Below are 23,147 nucleotides of genomic sequence, written 5' to 3' on the forward strand. Positions count from 1 at the left end.
GCCTCCGGCGGGGGGGGGGGGGGGGGGGGGGGCGGAGAAAAGAGCACTTTGAGACAAGAGTTTCGCTAAGTAGAAATGTCCGCTAGACCGGGAGCCCCCCTCGGTTCGAGCACCCCCACCCCTGCCGCGGCCCATTCCCACTTCGAGGCCCCAGCGACAAGCGGCCGCCCCGGCAGCGCCTCCCAGAGCGCAAGGGAAACACCGGCTGCTGAGGTAAGGGCCGAGCAGCGGCGTACGACCCTCAGCCCCCCGACTACGCTCGCAGCGGCCCGGAGGCCGCGGCACAGCCACGGGAGCTCGGCAGCTGCGGCCCGAAGCCCGCGGCACCGCCCACAGCACGCCCGAGGCAGCGCGCGCCGCCCCGCCGCACATGCTCGCTGCCACCTCCCACGCGTGCGCGCCTCGCGCGTGCCCAGCCTGGCGGCCCGCGCCTGCGCAGTGCGTCCGGCAACGGCGCTGCTGCCGCGGCCGCTCCGCCCGGATCCCTCCGCCGCGATGCGCCGGGCCCAGCGCCCCGCCCAGCGGCGCGTGTCGAGCGCTGCCGCCGCGGAGGGCCGCGGCCTGTGAGCGGGGCGGCGGGGGCTGCTCGGCCGCCTCCGGTGGGCCCGGCATGGCGGGGCGGCGGTGCGCGGGCGGGGCGGCCGCCTTGGCTGAGGCGCCGGGCTGCGGCGTGGCGGCGGAGCCGGCTCGGGAGCTCTTCGAGGCCTGCAGGAACGGGGACGTGGAGCGGGTCAAGCGGCTGGTGCGGCCCGAGAACGTGAACAGCCGGGACACGGCGGGCAGGAAGTCCAGCCCGCTGCACTTCGCCGCAGGTACCGGCCTGAGGCCGCCGCTACCGCCCCTGTGGGGAACGGGGAGTCCGGGGGGCAGCCCCGCCGGGCGCCAGGCCCGCTGCTGGGCCGCGCACCTCCGCCTCCCGCTGGGCGCGGGGCCTGGGCAGGGCCGGGCCCGGCCGGGCCGCGGAGGAGCGCCCAGAACGCTGCTTCCCCGGGGACCTGGGCGCAGCGCGGGGGTCGGAGTGCTTCGCCGCCCCCCCCCCCCCCCCCCCCCCCCCGTGCATCCGGCGCCCGGCCCGTGGTTGTGGCCGTCTGTAGGTGCAACGCCCGCTCTCGCGTGGCTGATTAACCACCCGGTGGTGGTTGCCGAGTGGTACAGGTGGCGTCTTGTTTCTTCTCTTTTATTTTTAAAAAAGAGTCAGCTGGCGTTGAGGACATCTGGACTGGGGTTTAGGCTGTTCGTGTTGTGGTGTGTGAGCTCTGGCAGGTGACATGTCCCCGGTACTGTTTCCATTGATTTCAGCAGGCCTGCTCATTTTTAGAGCTTCACCCATGAAGGGTATCTGTCAGATAACACCCTTTCTAAGCTTTTCACATTCTTATCTTTAACAGATAGACTTTGTTAATTCGGGTTTTAGAGACACAAACAACTGACATCACAGAACAACTGCTATTGCTGGCAACAGGCCAGAAGATTGTATCCCACCTTTTCAGACAAAGACCTGACTGTGACTGTTGTTTTCATTTTGCTTGTTTTGATTTGATTACAGTGTTAGATGTAGGACCCTAAGGCTGGCAGGCTGCAAGAGACAGCAGCTTCTTTTCAGCTAAACAATACGGATGGTAATAAAGATGTTTGTTTCTTGACTGAATTGTTTTGGAAGAGGTTTCTACTTAAGGTGTCCTTTCCTCATGTTCTAAGGTCTAAGAATTTCTTGAAAGCCTCTTCAGGACAGCTGCATTTCACGGATTTAAAGATCAACAAGAGAGCTCAGGAGACAACTTAAAATATGCTGTCAGAGGAAAACAATTTTCCAGCTATCTTTTTATATGCAGCAGTCCTGCCTGATCACTAATAAACTCTGCACTTCTAAACAAATTAGTATGTTTTACGGCATTTGGGAGAAGTGAGGTGTTTTCTCTTTTTTGTTGGTTTTTTAGGAGTTCATCATGCAATACAGTGATGTCGTTTATCTCTCTGGACAGAAGTGATCTGTCTTGACTTTAAAAAACAGAATTCCTGATGTATAGAAAACTTTTTCTTTAAAAAATGCATAGCAATAAGTTCATGTAGTTGTTAGACTTCTGATGTTAAACAGGTGAGTGTGTAAATGGGAGAGGCCGTTGCCACGCTTATGTCTGCTTCAGACTTGATACAGAGAAATTAATTGCTCCTCTCACAAGACTGTAGGAGATACCAAGTATTTCTCGTTAACATGTGACATAAAATTCTTCTGTAATTGCTTGCTTTAGCACTCTTCCACTGCTTCAGGTAGAACTCTGCTGTTGTCAGCCTACCTGCAATAAACTCAGTGTGAAAGACGGATATAAGTAACTCCTGTATTTTGGGGTTATTGGTTTTGTTTTGTTTTGCTTTTCCCCCATTAGTCACAGTTGGAGTAATACTAGCTTCTTTTGTCTTCTCTCTAAAGGAATTACATTCCAGGAAGTAAAAGAAAAAGTCTGTTGTATTCTTGCTTTGTTTAGCCTAGGTGGCTCAGTGTTCTTGGAAAATACGTTACAAAACTTCTCTGACTAGTTTCATTCGGCTTCAAGGCTTGTTTTGTGGAAGAGGTGGAGCTGAAATGTGAATATAGGTTTTGTATTTCCATTTCTTTTAATTTTTTTTTTTTTAGTGGCATTCTGGGGTCTGAACTTGGGTTCCATTTTTTAATTTCCCAGATCTTACCTGGCAATTTAAAGAAATAAAACAAATTCCTCTTTTTCCATGTGTCATTTTGTAAAGGTGGATTTTAAAATATATTTTAAAAAACATTGCAAGCTCTCCCTGGGCATGTGTCATTATTAGAAGTAGTACCTACTGGGATCTTGCTGAAGGTTGCACTTTGGATTTTTTAGTACACAGCTGTGTGTGTAGTAGGTAAGTTGTGCTGAAGTTTAAGTCAAGAGCTCACCTTCACGGCGTGTAATAGGTTCAGCCCTCTCTTGCTATAAGCTGCATATAGTTCCTCAGGTCAATCCTTTTCAGTGAAACGTGAAAGTATCACAAAGTTTTAGACACTTGACAGGAACCAATATGCCCTTCCTGCAAACTAAAATTAATCAAAAAAATGAACGCCTGAGGCAGAGAAGAAGAACTGGAGCTCAGTTGTTTCTGTTAGCTTTTCATCCAGTCAAAATTAGGTGAATGTCAATTACGGCACAACAGTGACTGTAAATAATTTTTTTTTTAATTACATACAGCTACAAGTTTCTATTGTGATTAATGTTCAGGATTTGTCAGCTAAAAGTTTGTAATTTTTTGGAGAACGAGTGCAGTGAGTTACTTAGCTATCATAGATGGTAGAAGAGTGTCAGCTGAAAGCCCTGAGCATCCCTTCTGCTTTGCAATAGGAAATAAAGATGATGAGGCAGTTATCTTGCACAGTTGCAAGCTGTGATACCATTTAGTTGGTCTTTTGATAGAAGCTCAAGAACCAAAAAACCCCACCATCCCCTAAAAATGACAGATTTTTTTTTTTAAAGTCTTGAAATTGTTTTTGCAGCTGTGTACTAATGGCAACGAGGAACTGTTACAGTAGGTAGTGGCTCCCTTCCCTGTGTCAGCAAAGGCTGGTCCCCTCTTTCCACTCTGAAAACAAGAGGGATGAGGGAGGGACCGTCGTACAGAGGTTGACCACCTTCTCCGTACACATATATTCTTCAGAAAATGAGAAAATACTTCTTTCCATATATGGTGCCCTCTTATACAGATGCTTCCACAGGGAAGTAAGGAATCCCTGCTGTGCACTCAGTGCTGAAGAGAAGTTACAAAAATTTCACCAGTGAAATAACTGCAGGTAGTTTAGGGGTATTGCTATACTTAGAGTATTTTCCGAATGGGTGCAGGCTTTGCGCAGAGAGAAGCTATGGTTTGCTCATGAACTGTATCTGATTGAACCGATGTACTAAATAGGGGGGGCATCCATGTGAATTCTCTATGCCTATAATGAGGTTTACTACAGCTGATTTTCAGTTATGGTATTGATTCCTGCTAAGGTTGGCATTTTACGTTCAGAAACATGGCTACACATCAAAGCTTTGTGCAACAGGAATGCCTTCTGTACAAGAATGAGTGGTTTAACTACCAGATGTGTAACTTCTGGACAGACAATTTGATCAGTGGCTTTTCTAACATAACTAAAGCAGTTCTGGAAAACATTTTTTGGTACTGAAAGATTATACCAAGCAGGCTGTCATCAAATAACAGCTTTGATGATATGTTTGCAGGAGACTGGCACTTGTGAAAAGTCTCATCTGAGTAGATCTTTGAAGAATTTAGCAAATTTTGAGTATACATTCAACCTAGAAATAGAATTTTTTTAAATTCTGAAGACATAAAAAAATCAGGAGGACACATTTAAGAAAAGTAATATTTGTAATATCTAGTTATGAAAGCTAAATGTATTTAAGAATGAGAAATATGCTGCATATAATTTACTATATAGACAATATGGCTGCATGGGTATATGTTGTATAGGTACTGAACTTTTTTTGGCAGCAGAATTATGCATGCATGTGCAGTGAATGTGGTTTACTGTGCCTGTGCAGATAAATCATTTTTGCATGGACCATATGTCTGATCCAGTTCTCATCTCAAGTGTGCTGAGCTCCTGTTCTCAGGCAAGGTGCCTTCTGTTAGTTATAAAATGGGTAACTGTAATGATGAGACTCAAAAGTGAATTTGCTATACAGTGAGTGATTCTGTTGAAGTCAAGGTGCTACCAAGCTACGATTTGTATTATTAGTAATGTGTTTTGAAGAATTGAAGCACATCACCAATATAGTCTTGTGACTTGCTTGAAAATACCTTGGAGTTCATTTTGGGATTCAAATGTCTCACATAAAATTATTTTTATAACAATCAGAAATTGTGAGGAATGTGGTTCCTTACAGACTTTTGAGGGAAGAGAAGGAAAGTTAGAATTTAACAAAGGCTTTTACTGAATACCTTTCCTGGCCTTTTTATCTTTGGCATATACAGCTTGCATACAAGATCTCCTCTTGGCAAGTAGGATCCAGAAATGGCTTAGTAATAGCAATGTTTCGTTTTTGAGCTCTGAATAGCGAAGGTGAAAGTGCTTCTTGCTCCAGGATTTCAGTTGCTGTCAGTCTGGGAGAAGGATTTACTGAATAGTCAGATTTCACAAAGAACGTGCTATGAAAAACTTCAGTTGCAACTAAACTAAAACATTCAGTTGTAACTAAAATCTGACACTTCTCATACACTTCTGTGACTTTGTCACTGAAATGCGCTGTAGTTACCAGGAATAAACATCATTTCTAGGTTATGGTTGCAGGGACTTATACCTACCTACTGACTTTCCAGGAATGATTAAATTTGCTACAATCTGAGTATCACTGCTGTTGGCAACTGTGTGATGGTTCAGTCTGAGGCAAAAACTCAAGCCACCCAGGAAAATGGTTTGCAACTCAAGTTATTTAAACTAAGGAAGGGCAAGTCCTGCACACAAGTTGTTCCCAGAAGTTAATTGGCACGAGTCTGATATATACCAAAATATGGCTCTTGCCTACTTTAATAATCCCTGAGACCCAAAGAGACCTTTGTGAAATCTTTGAGGGATTTCTGTGGGCTGTAGCCTTTGGAATGTAACCGATGGACATAATGGCTACAAGCAGAAGTCTTAAGTCATTCTGGCCTCTTGGGAAGATACTAGAGAAAATAGAGATACAGTTTGATGTCCTGGTTTATTTGCTGTGATATAAATGTGAATAACAGTTGAAATTAAACAATAGTAGCTATAGAATGGGCTTATAAGAGCAATTACCTTAATTATGATACGTTTCTAGCCCCAAATGTACAAGTGGACGTATTTTTTTTGCTGTCTATAAACTTGAATAACAGGTTTGTAAAGAAGCGCCTCAGAATGTATAAGAGCATTTTTGTGCTTCATTCATGATCAAATGTTTATAATTGTTTTAGACATCACTGAAAATAGACGTTATTAATATCTTTAAATTATGGTTGTGCATACTCTCACAATAAATTTCTTCAATAGAGAATGGTCTCAGGTAAACTTCTTACATCCCTAACAGTTTTCTTAAGTGATTATTTCAAATATGGAAACTGTGCACATCATGTTAATTATTCCTTAGAAAGCAAATAGCCATGCTTCTAGTTTTAACCTGAGAGCAGTGCTGCTTGCTTGCTTTTTTTAAAAAACAAGTAACGTGTTTCTGTAAAATACTTTTCATGTTATATGAGTCTTTGTTTAAAAAGCTTAGAATGTGAATTGTACATGCATTGGCTTGTAGCCAGTGTCATCCTTACTGCTCCCAGGGCTCATCTCTTGGTCCATCCACAGACTGGCTCTGGGTTGGCAGAGTATCATACAAAATATTGTTCAGTTTAATAGCCATATAAAATGACTAAAGAAAGAGGTTTTGTTGTCAGTGTTTTGTTCTTTTTTTTTATGTTTTCAAGAAGCTGTTGACTGTTTTTCAAGAAGTTGTAGAGCCCTATCAAGGTAGTAATTGTTCCAGTAATCTTGAATATTATCTACTGATTTTAATCTAATTTTTATGGGTTTCAAAAATGGCCTTAGTGTGTAAATGCTCCTTTAGTAAAGAATGCCACTTGTGATTGCTATTTAGAGTGGTTATTGTTATTTTAAGTTTGTTGTTTTAATCTGTGTATGCGGGACAGGGAATTCTCTTACCCCACCCTGACACCTTTCCTCCCTTTATCTCTTCCAGGTTTTGGTCGGAAGGATGTAGTTGAATATTTACTTCAAAGTGGTGCCAATGTTCACGCGCGAGATGATGGAGGCCTTATTCCTCTTCACAACGCTTGCTCCTTTGGTCATGCTGAAGTTGTCAATCTTCTCTTGCGGCATGGTGCAGATCCTAATGCTCGGGATAATTGGAATTACACTCCCCTTCATGAAGCTGCCATTAAGGGCAAAACAGATGTCTGCATTGGTAATTTTCTCCCACTCTTCCTGCGACTGACTAATTTCTTTTCACTGTAAAAAATCAAGAACCTTTAAAGACCATTTTTACTCTATGAAGCTATGGCTGGTGTAAGGATTAAAACTAAAAATCTTTGATAAACTGAAATTCATATGCCAGTTTTGTAAGAAATAAGTTTTTAGATGTATTTTCGACAATTGTCCAAGTATGAAGGTTCACATGGACATCATGGGGGATGAGCTTTAGAGTGACATGATGAAGCTAGATTCTCTTCTACTTCAGCCTAGGCTCTTACACTGCCTTCTGCTGCTACTCGCAGTACAGTGAAAAGAACAAAACTGGTTTTAATAATGGATTCATTCTGTCTCTGTATATCAGCCATGTTAACTTAGTTAAGGATAGGAGCTAAACTTCAATTATATTCACCACTTGTTTTGTCTACACAGTTCTTCAGAGTTAGGAAGAGGTAGGAAGTTAGATACATGGTCAAGAAACTAATTTGTTGATTGTATGGTTTGTTCTCATTTACTTTAAGGAGCACATCTGGATAGCTGTGTACATAATGTTGCCTGTTTGGCCCCAATATGAGTGCAAGGTGTATGGCCTGCTACTGCTGTGTACAGTTTAGGGCATAGCCACTTGTGGATTTGAGGCAGCATGCTCTGGATCTGATGGGAGGTAGCTACTGGTTTTGATGGTGTGTCAGTCACACAGTCTTTCAACTGAGACTGCCTCCTGCTAGTCTGTGATTGTTCCATTTCTGCTCTGCTTTTTTCTCATAAAATGTGTCTAGACATGTTTCAGTAGTTAAACTGCTCACAGATGACATCAAGGAATTCTGACATTAAAAATTTGAGAGGGGAAGTTAGGATCAGTAACTGGATGTTTATTTTGTTGCTTGCGGCTTACAGTAATGATACATCTCGTAAGCCTTGTCTTACAGAATTGTTTACTCATGGAAAACTTTGGCATTTTGTAGTACTGCTGCAGCATGGTGCTGAACCAACCATCCGGAACACAGATGGAAGAACAGCTTTGGATTTAGCAGACCCGTCTGCAAAAGCAGTGCTGACTGGTAAGTGATAATCTTTAGATTACGTTATGACTAATAACAGTCAAATTAATGTAATACAGTATTTTGGTGTTTGTCTTTCTGATATTACTTTAACTTCTCTCTGTTTTATCATTCTAAGTAGAAATTCCCATATGGCCTTCATCATCTCAGTCGTGGGATGTGTTCTGGATAAATAGTTTATTGTGCTAGTTCAGTAATTGGACTGTCAAATTTTTAGCACTTATGTTCTCCAAAATTATGGAAGAGGAGGATAAGCAGTGGACTTCACGTATATAGATATTTATTTAACAACTAAAGAAACTCCCTTTTGTCTTCCAGGTGAATACAAGAAAGATGAACTCTTAGAAAGTGCCAGGTATGCATGTTGGGAAGATATCTGGAATTTAGTTATATTTTCAGAATTGTATGTAATGAATATGTATATATTGGGTTTTGAGCTGACATTCCACCTAGATGCTAAGCTTTGGCTGTTGCGTGTGAATAAAGCTACAAAAATAGTTATATAAATGCATTTTTGGTTTTTCTTTAATGTTGACAATACAGAAGTGAATGTATAGCAAGGAAAAATATAAAAACATAGTAAGCTGCTGAAAACTGGCATAAAAATATTTCTGCCCATTTCACATCTTGTTTTTCAGGAGTGGAAATGAAGAAAAGATGATGTCTCTTCTTACACCATTAAATGTTAACTGTCATGCAAGTGACGGCAGGAAGGTATTTTTGTTTAAAACCTGATTAACATTAGTTTGCTCTTACGTGTTTCACAGTTATTGTTGGACCAGTTTTAAGAATGTTAAACATAGAATCTATCTATTTTCTTTAATATATGTGGGAAAGTAAGATTGTACCTCTTTAGCAGCTAGCTGATTTTTTTTGTTTGTTTTTTTAACCTTAAAAGGACTATATAGGTATTTCCATCTAGGAGCAATAAACAAACACCTTTTCATTGGGAACTTCTGCTTGATCTTCATAGCTGCAGTGATACAGAAGGGATGCCTTTTCATAGATTCTTGTTGCTATCACAAACAGAAGCACACAGGCCCCTTATTTGCCATACACCCTAGACAGGTTACCACTGCTGTTTTGGGAACAAGCTATTTATCGCTATAAGTACTGGTAAGGGACTATGTGAAAAATGTTCAAAATCTCCTTTCTAAAAAGTCCTGAAGGTTCAGATTATTGAGTATCAATTTTTGGCATCCTCGTTCTCATTAAGTGTGTGTACTCATTCACTTAAGTTTTGTTCGAGTGAGTTTCCCTGTTTAAGGCTTTGTGGTAAGATACTGAGATATCCAAAACACCTATGCATCTCTATTTTCTCATCTTCTAATTATGAGACTCATCCTCTAGGAACTGTACAAACCCAGTTCAGTTGATGGGTTTGTAAATGAAGAGGATAAGATTTCTCTTCACTAATTTGTAGCTGTGCTCTTGCTGCTGCTGATGGGTATGCTTGAGTGCATTTTCTAGAAGAGGTCGTAGAGCAGTTACCCAACTGCACTGTGGAGGGTGAGAATTTAGAAGAGAACATTGTTTCCCTCATACCCCACTAACAGCACTCACAGATGTGGATAACAATATCTGTTGTTAATTTCTAAATGTAATCTGTTGATTAGCAGGGAGGTCTCTTTATAAATTAGCAGTCATTGTTTGTAATGGCCACCTTCCTTCCCCTTCCACAAGGGACATAGTTTATCCTAGCAAAGTATTTATGGTTATGGTAGGCTAAAAGATAAAAATGGACTGCAGAACTCAAAAATCCTTTAAGAAGGCCTTCGTTGCCAGAATGTGTTAGTGATGGAGTAAATTCGGGATTTGTGTTTATGATGACTATCATAAATACTGACTAATGAGAGTAGTCAGTAAACAATGAACATAGTTATCAAATGTCTGATCAATCACCCTGCTTTTTTTTAAATGTTGCAAGTACTTTATGGACTTCAGTGATTAGTACTGTTAACAGGTTTTGAAAAAAAAAAATATAAAATCAACTCTTGATTTTGTGTTACTGATTACTTCTACATTCTCTCATTTCAGTCTACTCCTTTACATTTAGCAGCTGGGTACAACCGTGTAAAAATAGTACAGCTCTTACTGCAACATGGTGCTGACGTACATGCTAAGGATAAAGGGTATGTTCATTTTCCCTTTGTTCAGAATATACAGAATTTGTTAAAAATTTAGATGAAGTACAGAATAATAATGCTATTTTAACTGTGAAGGATTTCTAACTTGAGACCATTATGCCATCTTTAACCTTTCTGTTATGACAAAAATGCAATGTGTACAGGCTTAAGACTTGTGAATCAGTAGAATCCAAATTGAGGTGACCATAGAACATGCTGCCTTTTAGGTATCACTAGTCAAATTATTATCTGTTGTTTAATAAAATACATTCATACACCACTGTGAAGTCAGTAAGTATTTCGATGATTTAATCAATCTTAATTTTCTTTCTACTTTTAAGTTTCTGTGCTTCTTTTTGCAAAGAATGTGATAAAAATTGAAGATCTGTTTCCCAAAGGTTTTATTTGGACTATGTTTTTAAGCATTTGGTTGTTATGTCAGGAAATGTAGTGAAATATAGACATGCTAAGTTTATTTAGTTACATAAAATATAATGAAAACCCTGTTTTTAAAATGTATATTTATGTACATTAAAGATTATGGAAAGCAATCTCTTACTCCTCCTTTTTCCTAGGATCACTTCACAGCTACATAAATAGCTGCCTAGTCAGACAGCTTTAATTGTCCCCTTGGGGTTGGCATTCACTTTTGTCATTTCTCCCTTACTAGCCCCCAGTGAAAGAATGCACTTTGAGCAGTTTCTCACTTGCTGCTAAGATCACTGAGTTTGAGAGAGTATGAAGCTGGCTTTCAAACCTCTGTAGCTCTACTGTTACTGTAGATTATTGTACAGTTACTTAAACACTAGCCAAAGACTACGTTAGTTCCAAAGGAGAAGATAATCTTACGGCAATGTTCTTGTGAAAAAGGAAGTAATTACTGTCACTCCTGAAAATCCCCTGCAGATAGTTCTTCCTGCTTAGGGTTGAGTCTGAGCAGAACCATTTCATTTGCAGTAAGATGGTGCAATTAATTTCTCATCTTCCAGTTATTTTAAATGTTTATTTTTCTGAAAAATGCTGATAGGATTTTCTGGGTTCTTCAACTTATTTCCCCTCAACTTCATCTGAACGTCTCTGATGCTATTTTTGTAAAATGTTCAAGGTGCAACATAGTACCATTTACAATGTTACAGATGGATTTGGAATTGAATTATGCATATTAAGATACTCATCCTCCCCCTTTCTCTCCTGTATAGAGATTTGGTGCCACTTCACAATGCCTGTTCCTATGGTCATTATGAAGTAACAGAGCTTCTAGTAAAGGTTGGTCTTTGAAGAGATTAAGTTGCATATTATTAAATAAGAACCATATATAATAGACTAATGCAAGTTGCATATTTCTTTAATTTTGTACTTAGATTTACAAAACTTAAAGAATTATAGATTGCTTTTGCTCTCCATGTTAGTGATTATAAAGTTGGAGCTACAGAATCTTCTGCTTGCAAGGAAGCTTTTTCCTTATAAATGTGCTTTCTGTTTTTAACTCTCTCTGCTCCAGAGTTGAATGTTTTTGTACCACCAAGTAAATACTTTTTTATCTCAACCTTCCCACTCTCACCCAAAAAAACCCACAGAAAAAAAACCACAAAAAGTGAGCAATATTTTGAGTTTGACAATAGAAAAATATTTGAGAAGACAGTAATAAGAGGTTTTTGAGAAGAATACTAGTAAAGATGATTAAAGAGTAATCAGTCTCTTGAGGGAATGAACTTTATGACATCAATTCTGACCCTGAATTGTAGCCTTCACCCCAAAGAAAGAAAAATGTGTCAGTGTTCCTAACGTAAGTGAACTGTCAGAACTGAGGTGTCTTATCTGGATTATGTTAACCTTGAAGATAAAGTATGATATGTATTAAATTAGTGCCTTGAAGATGTGGCCTGCAAAAATCTGTGAATGTTGTCCACCAAGGGACCTCTGAACTGTGCTCACTCTCGGCTGCTACAGCAAATCATGATCGTTATAAGAGCTGGGGGTATTCTGTTAGATAACTCTAGATGTTTGGATGCACAGCGAATAGCTGTTGTTATTCTATCCTGTGTGTCTGTCCCCACTAACTCCATGTGTCCTTCTATTTAGCAAAAATTAAGTAAAAAATTACTGCAATTAGCATATATTGTAGTAAGTATAGTTAAGATATTTTTTTATACTTCAGAGGCCAGTTGTAAAGTGAATCTTTACAGTTGTGGTACTGGACAAAAAAACCTCCTCTTGCCTAGACACTGCTACATGTCTTAACTGTTAAGCTAGAGTTGTATTCCCTGATGGATTTCTGCTCCAGTCAATCTTGAATTATTTTTCACAAAGCCCTACAGCTTTAATGGGAGCAATGGGAAGAAGCATGTCCTATCAGACTTGCTTACAGACAGAACTCAAGGTGCACACAGAATGTTACTGGAGAAGAACTACACAGACATTAATCATCCAATAGTATTACTTGCAGAACTGTGTACTTAAATGTTTTGAATTTAAGTCAACTTGGAGTGCCTAGCTCCTTCTAGATACCCTGGCATTCATATCTTGTGGGTTATTCACAGAACATGTATTTATCTTAGTGCAACTGTTCACTCTAGACTTTTTCTAGAGCAACAAGAAACAGGGGCTTGTTCAAAGATGATTTGGAGTATATGAATTAGGCTCTTTTTGTGATTTGACGTGTAGCAGAGCTACTCTCCTTTTAGAGATGCTGGAGAAAGTCTGAAGAGATTAGCCTGCCTTTGGCTTCTTTGAATGTACCTGTGAGACACTATGGGATTAAAAACTGCAGCGTGCTGAAATGTTGTGTTTTATTGAAAATGAAAAGTTTGGAGAATGTCTTGGATACAGTTTGCATACAAGCACTGATTTTTGGGGTTTTTTTTAACAGTCTACTGTGTTGAAACTAATGACAGAAGTCTTTTTCTAATTATCTGGTTTTGATATCGCATCTTTTTTACCCCTTTCCCTTTCAAGCATGGAGCATGTGTGAATGCAATGGATCTGTGGCAATTCACCCCTCTGCATGAAGCAGCTTCTAAGAACAGGGTGGAAGTATGTTCTCTTTTGTTAAGTTATGGTGCTGACCCAACACTGTTGAACTGTCACAACAAAAGCACCATTGATTTGGCTCCAACACCCCAATTAAAAGAACGATTAGCATGTGAGTATAAAGTGAGGTCAGTTCTACAGTTATAGATTGTAATGTGTACTTAGGTTCCCTAGACAGTGACCTGCCAGAAATGAGATTTGGAAAATGCTTACACTTTCCAAGCAATTGTGCAAGGTTGGACAGTACATTTCACTACTTGTAATTTGAGATTGCCAGATTTTCTGAATGTAGGTATTTAAAATAATTTTATTGTCAATTTTATAGTCATGTGGTTGTGATGGGTTTTGTAGCTTTTCTTTCCTGAATACACGCTTTCCCTCATGACCTTTCATTTTGCATACTTTCTCCTGTCATTGCATCAAGACTGCTGAAATACTCATTTTTATTCCACTGTACTTTGTTTGAAGAAAAGACATGACTGTTTGGAATGCTGAATATGTTGAGTATGCCACAATCACTGAAAGTACAAAGAAATTGATGAAGCATTGATTTTTGTCCAGCAAACTTAAGGAGTTGAAAAGAATGCCTTCAAATTCTGTTCTTGAGTGGTCAAACAATAACTAACAGTAAATAATGTTAGCATCTAGAAATGGTTTTCTAAAGGCAGGTCAGAAGTAGAGATTTAAATATGCTTGAATTAGTACATATGCAAAGAGTGGAACCTAGAACAGTGGTGAGTGAAATAAATCTTGTTCAGCCAGTTTGGATGTCTCTGGTTTTGGTTTAGAAACAAAGCACATTCCTGTAGTGTTTTGACTTAGCTAACAAGTTCTGTCAAGTGATGTAAAAGCTTAAGCCTGAGTTGGAAATGTCTGCACCATGGTTTGCTGAATAAAATGAATATTTTTATCTAACTGAAAGAAACAATCCTCTTGATCCTTCTCAGTTTAAGAAGCGTAACCTTCTGGTATGTATTTATTTCTTTTTAAAGATGAATTCAAAGGTCACTCGCTGCTACAGGCTGCAAGAGAATCAGATGTTGCTCGTATAAAGAAACATCTTTCTTTGGAGACAGTGAACTTCAAGCATCCTCAAACACATGAGACAGCATTGGTAATATCTCAGGATTTATTAATTATTTTGCATATATTGTGGCTGACCTAAACATACTAGGTGATAGTTTAGAACTAAAAATTTCAATGTAATTCAGACCAGCCTGGAATACCCAGTGTTTAGTTAAACAAATAACATTGGTTAATATTTTGTCCTTAAGGTTAACGTTAAGACTAATCTAAATTGCCTGTTTAATTTAGGTTGTCTAAATACCTGTTTTTCTGTAGAATAGTCTAGTTTTAAGCAACAGCAAGCTACATATGTTAACTTTGTGTACAAAGCTTGAAGGTTTCCAGCAGTTATTGGAGAGGGACCTCTGAAAAATACCAGAGTAAATCCAAAAGCCCAAGTAGAATCTTCTGAATTAATAAGCTTCTACATGTTCTGGGTTTTTTTCTGTTGACTTTGCACACAACCAGCTCTTAACTGCCAGGTGATCGGCAAGCAGTAAAACCTGTATATTGCTAGCTAGTTGTTAATGCCACAATTTTTAATGTTCTCAGCACTGTGCTGCTGCATCTCCATATCCTAAGAGAAAACAAGTATGTGAATTGCTGCTGAGGAAAGGAGCCAACATCAATGAAAAAACAAAAGAGTGAGTGATTACACATGAATACTCTTTAAGTGTTCATTTACAAGATGTTGCAAAATACGTTTTGAATTATTCTTTTTTTTTTTTAAAAAAGCTTCTTGACTCCTCTGCATGTGGCATCAGAAAAGGCTCATAATGATGTTGTTGAAGTAGTTGTGAAACATGAAGCTAAGGTATGAGTTACTATTCATACTTCTTTTTGTTGAGGTTTGCCTGCTATATAGACTTTCATACCATGAGAATGGACAGCTGAGTAGACAGACTTTTCTAAAATAATTCGTTTTGGAAGGTTGTAGATTTATACACTTAAGACATAGGCCATCAGTCAATCAGTACATTGAGGCGTGGTTGTTTTGGTCCTGTTTTCTAAGAAGTGCAGCTGTAGTTCTCGCTGTTAACTGAAAGCTTGTAGAGTGTCTTATTTGGTGCTTCATTGTCCAGCAGCAGTAATGAAATGCTTAAGGAAAAAAAAGTAGGGGGTATGTATGAACAACAAGAAGCTAGACTGAACTATATAACAGGCATACTTTATGTGGTGTTGTGTGCAGTAAACATTACAGTGAAGGCAAAATGTTAATTCATAACATAGTGTTTAGTTCAAATTCCCACAAAAAGTGGAGAGGAGATACTCTGTAATGCTTGAAGCTTCCAAAACTAGGAGTTGAATCTCTCTCTCATGGAAATTTGATTACAGCCTGACTCTGTGACGTTTCCAAAGCAATGATCAAAACCAGAGGAACAGTAGGGAATACAAGGAACCTTTGGGTGCAGAGTTTTAAATTGTTAAGTACACCTTGACTGAAACACATAGAGAGTCTTCAATCTGAAAAACCACAATAAGCCAATGCAGGTAAAAGCTGTTCTGCATGTTGGCACTGAGGATTTGTGCTGCCGTGAGCAAAATACTGGCCTACTTCTGTATGTGGTAAAATTGCTGTAACTGTTTTACACGGGATTATTCACATGCCTCTAAAAGGGGACTATTCTTTCTCAGTAAATGTAGTTATAACTTTATGAACTGCTTTTGTTTAAATTTTATCTTTTGAAATGTCATGACCTTTGGAAATATGCCATGTTCTTTAATTAAAGTAAGAATGATGCTTGTGAAACTCTCCCAGTCAGCAACAAAAACAGCTTTAATATTAAGTTTTGATGGTGATATTTCTTGTCTGTGCTATTTTTAGGTTAATGCATTAGATAATCTTGGCCAGACCTCTCTTCATAGAGCGGCACATTGTGGTCATCTTCAGACATGCAGGTTGCTGTTGAGTTCTGGGTGTGATCCTTCCATTGTGTCTCTGCAGGGCTTTACAGCCTTACAAATGGGGACTGAAAGTGTGCAACAGCTACTACAAGGTACAACTGATTTATTCAAGATCCACTTCTGAAGTAATGTGGTGCATCATTTTACTTGTTATTTCAAGTTCTGCTGAGAAATAATAGTGAACAGAAGTAAAAAAAAAAAAAAAAAAAAAAACAAAACTTTCTACAAAAGACAGTACTGTGTTGTGCAGTTCTTATTCCATAACCACATCCACAGAGAGTGCCTGCTCTAGGTGTAGTTAACAATATCATTTACTCTCTAGTATTCAGCTACACAGATTGTCAGAGAAGGTCGGAATGTTTCATGGTCTAACCACCCGGAATAATTTTGGAAAAATGATTATGTAGGGAGGGGGGGTTGCTTTGCATGTGTGAGCAGAGGCAACAGGGTACGTGGATTTTCAAGAGTAAGGTTTGGACATTACACACACAGGTGAGCTGTTTGATATAGTCTTATTCTGAAACTAATAAGAATATTTGGTTCCACAGTATTTCAAGACGGACAGGAAGCGTGTTGCTAAAGGCAACTTTGCAAGCACTGTTAGAGCTAATAGCTACAGTTGTAGATAGTAAGAAAAGACAAAACTTGTCTGTAATTGGTTAACTTTTTTTTAAGGGAAATACTTGAAATACTCAAATGATTTCCTGTCTTAACAAATTCCTTCAACTACATACACTTACCTGTCATGCAACCTCATTTATTTTGCAGAAGGTATCCCATTAGGTAATTCCGATGCAGATCGACAGTTGCTGGAGGCTGCAAAGGCTGGAGATGTGGATACTGTAAAAGTAAGCTTAAACCTGTCCAAAAAATAAGAGGGAATTATATCCCAAACTATAATTTCTCTAAACAAGCAAACAGCCCTTCACAGAGTTGTGATCCCTGTTCTAGAACCTCTGTATTGCACAAATATTACAGATGACAAAATGTAATGTTCACCACCTCCAGAAGTTTTGACTTACATAAAAGCGTAAATGAGAAGTCACAGGTGTGGATTTGGAAGGGGGGATTATTTAATTATCTTTTTCTTGGGACACAATCTGTGAAAAGTAGAGATTTTCTGTAAAAATAAACAAAGAAGTTAACTTTCTTTTTAATTAAAACATTTTTTCAAATTAAAACTGTGCCAACACTATATATAGTGATGTATGTTTTGTTTTGGGAATTCCACAGAAACTATGTACAGTTCAAAGTGTGAACTGCAGAGATATTGAAGGACGTCAGTCTACACCACTTCATTTTGCAGCTGGATATAATAGGGTATCCGTTGTTGAATATCTTCTTCAGCATGGAGCTGATGTGCATGCAAAAGATAAGGGGTAAATATTCAAATGTATATTTTCTTGGCAATTGTAATTGCTGGTATCTGTCAGCTCTTGAATATTGCTAGTTGATATACATGCCGTCTTTCTTCAGGCACTCCATTTTTTTGTTTTCGTGGAAAGTTCTGTTAGAATGAAGATGTTCAGAATATCCACAAAAGCGTTTTGCAGTACTTGAGACTAGACTGTCAAGAATTTCTCTGGCCCTGTGTTTTTACTTCTCTTCAGTGCCACTGCTGATTGCATTTCTACCTCTTTGGCAGTAGATATTTGTACTGTATTAGACTATTGTGGGAAAATTTTTTAAAATTTTTTTGTTATGATTTGATTGTTGAAGGTGCATTGCGTTTTAAGTTTATATCACTTTGTGAAATAAGACTCAGTTTTTAAAGGTGATTTTTCTCTTTTTTTAATTGTTTCCAGAGGACTTGTCCCTTTACATAATGCTTGCTCATATGGTCACTATGAAGTTGCAGAACTGCTTGTTAAGCATGGTGCAGTTGTCAATGTAGCTGACTTGTGGAAATTTACTCCCTTGCACGAAGCTGCAGCAAAAGGAAAATACGAGATTTGCAAACTCCTGTTACAGGTATTACATATGCTGGTGAGAGGTTACTTTCTTTTCTTTCTTGTTCAGTCTGAAATGTGATTTGACTTCTTTAAGAAATTGATTTGTGTTTTGTGGTTTCTGAATGACTGTAGTTTATGTTTTCAGTAAAATAGATACTATTAGCAACTATGTTGTACTTTCTCACAGTGTAAATGGAAGGCGCTCTCTAAAGTATTCAAGTATATGTCAGCATGCTTGCTCAATAAGGCATAAGATGCCTAAGATGCAATGTGTTTATTCTACTTACGTACTTACCACCTGTTTTTGATGTGCACAGCATGGAGCTGACCCTACAAAGAAGAACAGAGATGGAAATACTCCTCTAGACCTTGTTAAAGATGGTGATACTGATATACAAGACCTACTTAGAGGAGACGCAGCTCTATTAGATGCTGCAAAGAAAGGTTGTTTGGCCCGAGTAAAAAAGCTGTGTTCGCCTGACAATGTCAACTGTCGGGACACGCAAGGACGGCATTCAACACCACTACATTTAGCAGGTCAGTGTTCTATTTAACTGGTTTGATCAGAGTTACTGCTTACTGTGGCTGAACTTTCTATGTCTAAGCAAGTTTAAAGGGTAGCCTCAAGCTAGAGGATTCCATATGTTCTCTTTAAAAAAATAAACTAGTATTTTATGTATATTAATCTTATGTTCCTCTTCTAAACTGTTTAATGACTTCAGTTTCCTATTCTCTCTAGCCAAAGAGGATCTTTCATTGTTTATTGACAGAGGTTTTAAAACCAAATGCTCTTAAATAGGGTGAAGCTGTCCTCACTAATAGGTAATACACTGTCTTCACTGGGATTGACATCTTAACTTTCAAGTAATTTAAGTGAATTACTACTTCTCTACAACCTGTTGAGGATTTTTCTTTTGATATGTTCTATTTATTGTGTGCTTTTGCAACCTTCCAGCTGGTTACAACAATTTGGAGGTTGCAGAGTACCTGCTACAGCATGGAGCAGATGTGAATGCACAGGATAAAGGAGGTTTGATTCCTCTGCATAATGCAGCATCTTATGGGGTAAACATCTCAAACTTTGAGGCTTTGTTTTTTAAAAAAATAAGGTGATACATGTCATTGACAGCATTGTGAGCCAATACTCTCTAGAAAGCTTTTGCCATTGAGTTGTAATGCAATCTTATTTGTAAAATGCAAAAAAAAAATTGATCATAGTCAGCTCATTGTGTAGGTGAAGGCTTGATTTTGTAAAGTCATGGTTGGAATTTACAGAATTAAGTTTTCTGAGCATGAATGAAAACGAGCAGCCTGAAAGGTGTTCCGTTAAATGCATTTCCTTACCTGTGTCAGTTGAATTTTATCAGCAAGATCTCATTTTCACTTACTTGGAGTTGAGACACTAATCGTTATTCTGAACTTCATGGATATTTGTGCTTGGATCAAGTCTTTAATCAAAACAATTGGAGTACTTACCAAACTGGAAGTTCAAATTCAGGCTTTTTTCCTTCAGATTCCCCTGGATTTGGGATTCTATTGTAGTCTGCTCTCTTTCCCAAGAGAATAAATCTTAACTTTTTAATGGTATGTTATAGGTGAGGAAGAAAACACCTTGGTTTAATACTCTTTTTTTTAATCAGAATTAAAAAGTAAATGTGTTCTAAGAAAATTCAGAATTAGGATTACAGAGAAGTATCAGTAATAGTTCTGAGTTAATTTAATACACTCTGGTACCTTGGATTAACAGGTGGTTTTATTTTCCAGCATGTTGATGTAGCAGCTTTACTTATAAAGTATAATGCATGTGTGAATGCTACAGACAAATGGGCTTTCACACCTCTGCATGAAGCAGCCCAGAAAGGAAGGACACAGCTTTGTGCCTTGTTACTGGCACATGGGGCTGATCCAACTCTGAAAAACCAAGAAGGACAAACACCATTGGACCTGGTCACTGTAAGTGATGGGGCTCTTCTTGGGAAATCTGTACTTACCTGCCATTTGTGGCAGCTCATCTAAAAACTATCTTTTAAAAAAACAAAAAGTAGTATGTTAACTTCTGCAAAATTTAAAATACTGTGGTTTCTCTGCTGTTTCTATGTGCCTGGTAAGGAAAGTCAGTAGAGCCTTTATAAACCTTCTTTAAATATTTGTTGCTCAAGACTTCTTATTTCAAGATGGAGGGGGGGTGGGAGGAAGAAAAAACAACAGAAGGAATTCATGCTTATAACTTCATGCTTTTAATTTGGCACTAATACAAAAATTGTGTCAATAAAACATAAGCAAACTTTGTAGTGACATAAATTTGGGAAACTATCTGGCTGTTAAGTTTCAAGGTGTTTTTTTCCTAAGTATTGTAATACAATTCAAAGCTATACTCAGAGTAACTGTTTTGTTTCATAAATTCTAGTTGCCAGTAGAAGCTTTTGTTCACTTTTCCTAGAAAATTAATTCTGTTAACTGTCCCTAAAGTTTTTTAGAAATAGCCAAGTATTTACTTTTTATCTTATTACAGCTTCTATTTATGAACATTTTACAGTTTCATGTATGCTGTTGCCACAAAAGGCCATTTGTAAACTGCATTATAAAATGCATATTTTTCCAATATAGATTTATTTATTTTGTGGTATACTTAAGAAGTCTGGAGTAATGGTGATGCATTCTGGGAAGAAAAGTTGTATAAAAGTGTTCCTCTGTTTTGATAAACTGTTTTCTGCTATTTAGGCAGATGACGTCAGCGCATTATTGACAGCAGCAATGCCTCCTTCTGCCTTACCGACTTGCTACAAACCTCAGGTTATAAGTGTGTCTCAGACTACAGGTTCTACAGCTGATTCCCTGTCTTCTGTTCCATCCAGTCCATCAAGTCTATCTGCTGCAAGTAGTCTTGACAACTTGTCTGGTAGTTTTTCTGAACTTCCTTCTGTTGTTGGTACAAACAGCACAGAGGGAGCTACTGTTCTGGAGAAAAAAGAAGGTGAGGCTTTTGCAGTTAGGAATGAGTAATGTTTTCTACCCTATGGTAAAAAGAATACACAAAATTTTAGTACTTTCCCCTTACAGAATCTTTAAAATGTTGGGGTTTTGCTGCACAGAACCAAAATGGGGAATTGTGCTTTAAAAGAGAAGTCAAATGAAATTTGGCTCCATACCAAGCAGTATTTTACTACAAACTTTATCTCATTTCTAAGAGGCTATTCTTAGGTCGGATATCTTGAAAAGGTTACTTTTGTAACATTTTAGTTCTCAAAATATTTCCAGTTTGAACATGCATTTCTAGTAGCTAGTTAGTTGCGTATCTCGTGGAAGCACAAAAACTGCTCTTGGGAGGGCTAGATAGAAATCTTAGAGTACTAGGGTAGATTAAGTAATAGTTGCCACTGGCTGGTGATACAGATATTTATTTCTTATTTTCAGAAACCGTGAGTTTCTGTCTTGTTACTTCCACAGACAGTATGAGATGTGTATACTTCATTCTGAAATATATGTATGAATGTTCATTGTGAGTTGTTCTTCTTACCCAGTTTCAGGTGTAGATTTTAGCATAAATCAGTTTGTGCGGAACCTTGGCCTTGAACATCTAATTGACATATTTGAGAGAGAACAGGTAAGTAGCTGTATTTATTACTAGATACTCAGCTAGAAAGCAAGGGAGAATAAATACTGACATTAGAATAATATAAGGAGACAGGTTTAATAAAATGAGTGAATATCAAAATGAGTGGAATAAAGGAAGGAAGTGTAACTGCCTTTTTAAATTTATATATAATACAAATATCAAAGTATATGTGTATATATAAAAAACTGGGGGGAATAATGTGTATATCAGTTGGAGTGTGTAGGCATGTTTCCTTTCAGTGATATAAATGGTGGAGTAAATAAGTAGTCAGTGTTGATTAGTAATTTCTGGTTTTGTTTCTGTTGGCTTGAATACATCTAGAAAACTGTATTTCTCAATCAGAAGCATGATCCTTGCAAGCAATAAGAGTTAAACGATTGTAGTTTGTAGCATTATTTAAAGACAAAAGTTTAGCAAGAACAGTTGAGTAAAAGTAAAGTACGAGAGTAATACACTGAAGTCTCCAGTGTTTGTGTTCTTTTCACACTTGCTTTTTATCTCAACTCTTGTGAAGTATATTTTCACTGTCATTGGCAGCTGTTTAGTCTGTTTATGCTGTTGTACCAAAAAAATGGTGTTTCTTTCATTTTATAGATAACACTGGATGTATTGGTTGAAATGGGACACAAAGAATTGAAGGAAATTGGAATTAATGCTTATGGCCATAGGCATAAAATCATTAAAGGAGTTGAAAGACTCATTTCTGGACAGCAAGGTATATACTTGTTTCAAATTACTATGTGACACTGCCTTTATAGAACCTGTTTTTATAAATGCTTTAGATTATTCCAAACTGTATCTCATTAAAAAGAATTGATAATAACACTTTGCCTAGAAAATGGCACTTCAAATGATAAGAATGTCTTCTGAGTTGAAACATAAGCACTTCTATTTGTGCTGGGAATTGTTGTGATTCTTGCCTTTCAGTTCTCCAATTTATTTTTTACTTTGTGATTATTGTTTTGTGTTTACTTAAGTGAAGTGTAGCTCTAGTGCAAAAGGGTTGTAAGCTTTTTGAGGTAGGCAGTATTTATCTTCATCGGAGCACTCTGGAGAGCAGAGCACATTCTCTATTGATGGGTTCAGGCCTGTTATGTGCTGTTCCACTGGGTTCTGCAGAAGAATACTGTGTTTGTTCTCTCAGAAAGCCAGCTGAAATTCTTATATATACTTTAAAAATAGAGTTGGTGTTCTTCCAGTGAATGAAAATTAACATAATTGCTTTGTTTAACAGCTTCAGCTTCTATTGAAGTTTATGCTAAAGCCTCTTTATTTGTGCAGCACTGTTGATACCAGCACAGTCCTGGGAACTGTATGCTTCATTTAACTATGGCTGCATAAGAGACAAAAAAACAAACCTTTTTTTCCTCCTTGTCTGACTGAAACATCACTTACTCTTGTTTTGCTGTGTTCCATAGAAATTGAATAAATTAGTTAGAATTGGTAGGA

At 38.4% G+C, this 23,147-nt stretch overlaps 1 protein-coding gene across 3 annotated transcripts in view; it reads left to right on the plus strand.

Annotated features, from left to right (window-relative positions):
• Positions 1-589: 589 nt before the first annotated feature.
• The window catches only part of TNKS2 (tankyrase 2), a 36,503-nt gene continuing 13,945 nt past the window's right edge, over positions 590-23,147 (plus strand). The window contains exons 1-21 of one of the 3 annotated variants that reach the window (XM_074874920.1): positions 590-812; positions 6,714-6,938; positions 7,909-8,004; positions 8,323-8,359; positions 8,643-8,718; positions 10,042-10,136; positions 11,330-11,396; positions 13,086-13,272; positions 14,153-14,274; positions 14,778-14,869; positions 14,961-15,039; positions 16,051-16,222; positions 16,899-16,978; positions 17,364-17,509; positions 17,936-18,101; positions 18,400-18,619; positions 19,038-19,147; positions 19,847-20,035; positions 20,804-21,056; positions 21,604-21,686; positions 22,293-22,413. In XM_074874920.1, coding sequence (XP_074731021.1) covers positions 611-812; positions 6,714-6,938; positions 7,909-8,004; positions 8,323-8,359; positions 8,643-8,718; positions 10,042-10,136; positions 11,330-11,396; positions 13,086-13,272; positions 14,153-14,274; positions 14,778-14,869; positions 14,961-15,039; positions 16,051-16,222; positions 16,899-16,978; positions 17,364-17,509; positions 17,936-18,101; positions 18,400-18,619; positions 19,038-19,147; positions 19,847-20,035; positions 20,804-21,056; positions 21,604-21,686; positions 22,293-22,413 — 2,818 coding nt within the window. In that variant the 5' untranslated portion in view covers positions 590-610. The remainder of the gene's footprint in view (positions 813-6,713; positions 6,939-7,908; positions 8,005-8,322; positions 8,360-8,642; positions 8,719-10,041; positions 10,137-11,329; positions 11,397-13,085; positions 13,273-14,152; positions 14,275-14,777; positions 14,870-14,960; positions 15,040-16,050; positions 16,223-16,898; positions 16,979-17,363; positions 17,510-17,935; positions 18,102-18,399; positions 18,620-19,037; positions 19,148-19,846; positions 20,036-20,803; positions 21,057-21,603; positions 21,687-22,292; positions 22,414-23,147) is intronic. The other 2 variants (XM_074874919.1, XM_074874921.1) reach the window with 2 other exon arrangements.

The sequence above is a fragment of the Strix uralensis genome, chromosome 7, assembly GCF_047716275.1.
Source record: "Strix uralensis isolate ZFMK-TIS-50842 chromosome 7, bStrUra1, whole genome shotgun sequence".
NCBI classification, from domain to species: Eukaryota; Metazoa; Chordata; class Aves; order Strigiformes; family Strigidae; genus Strix; species Strix uralensis.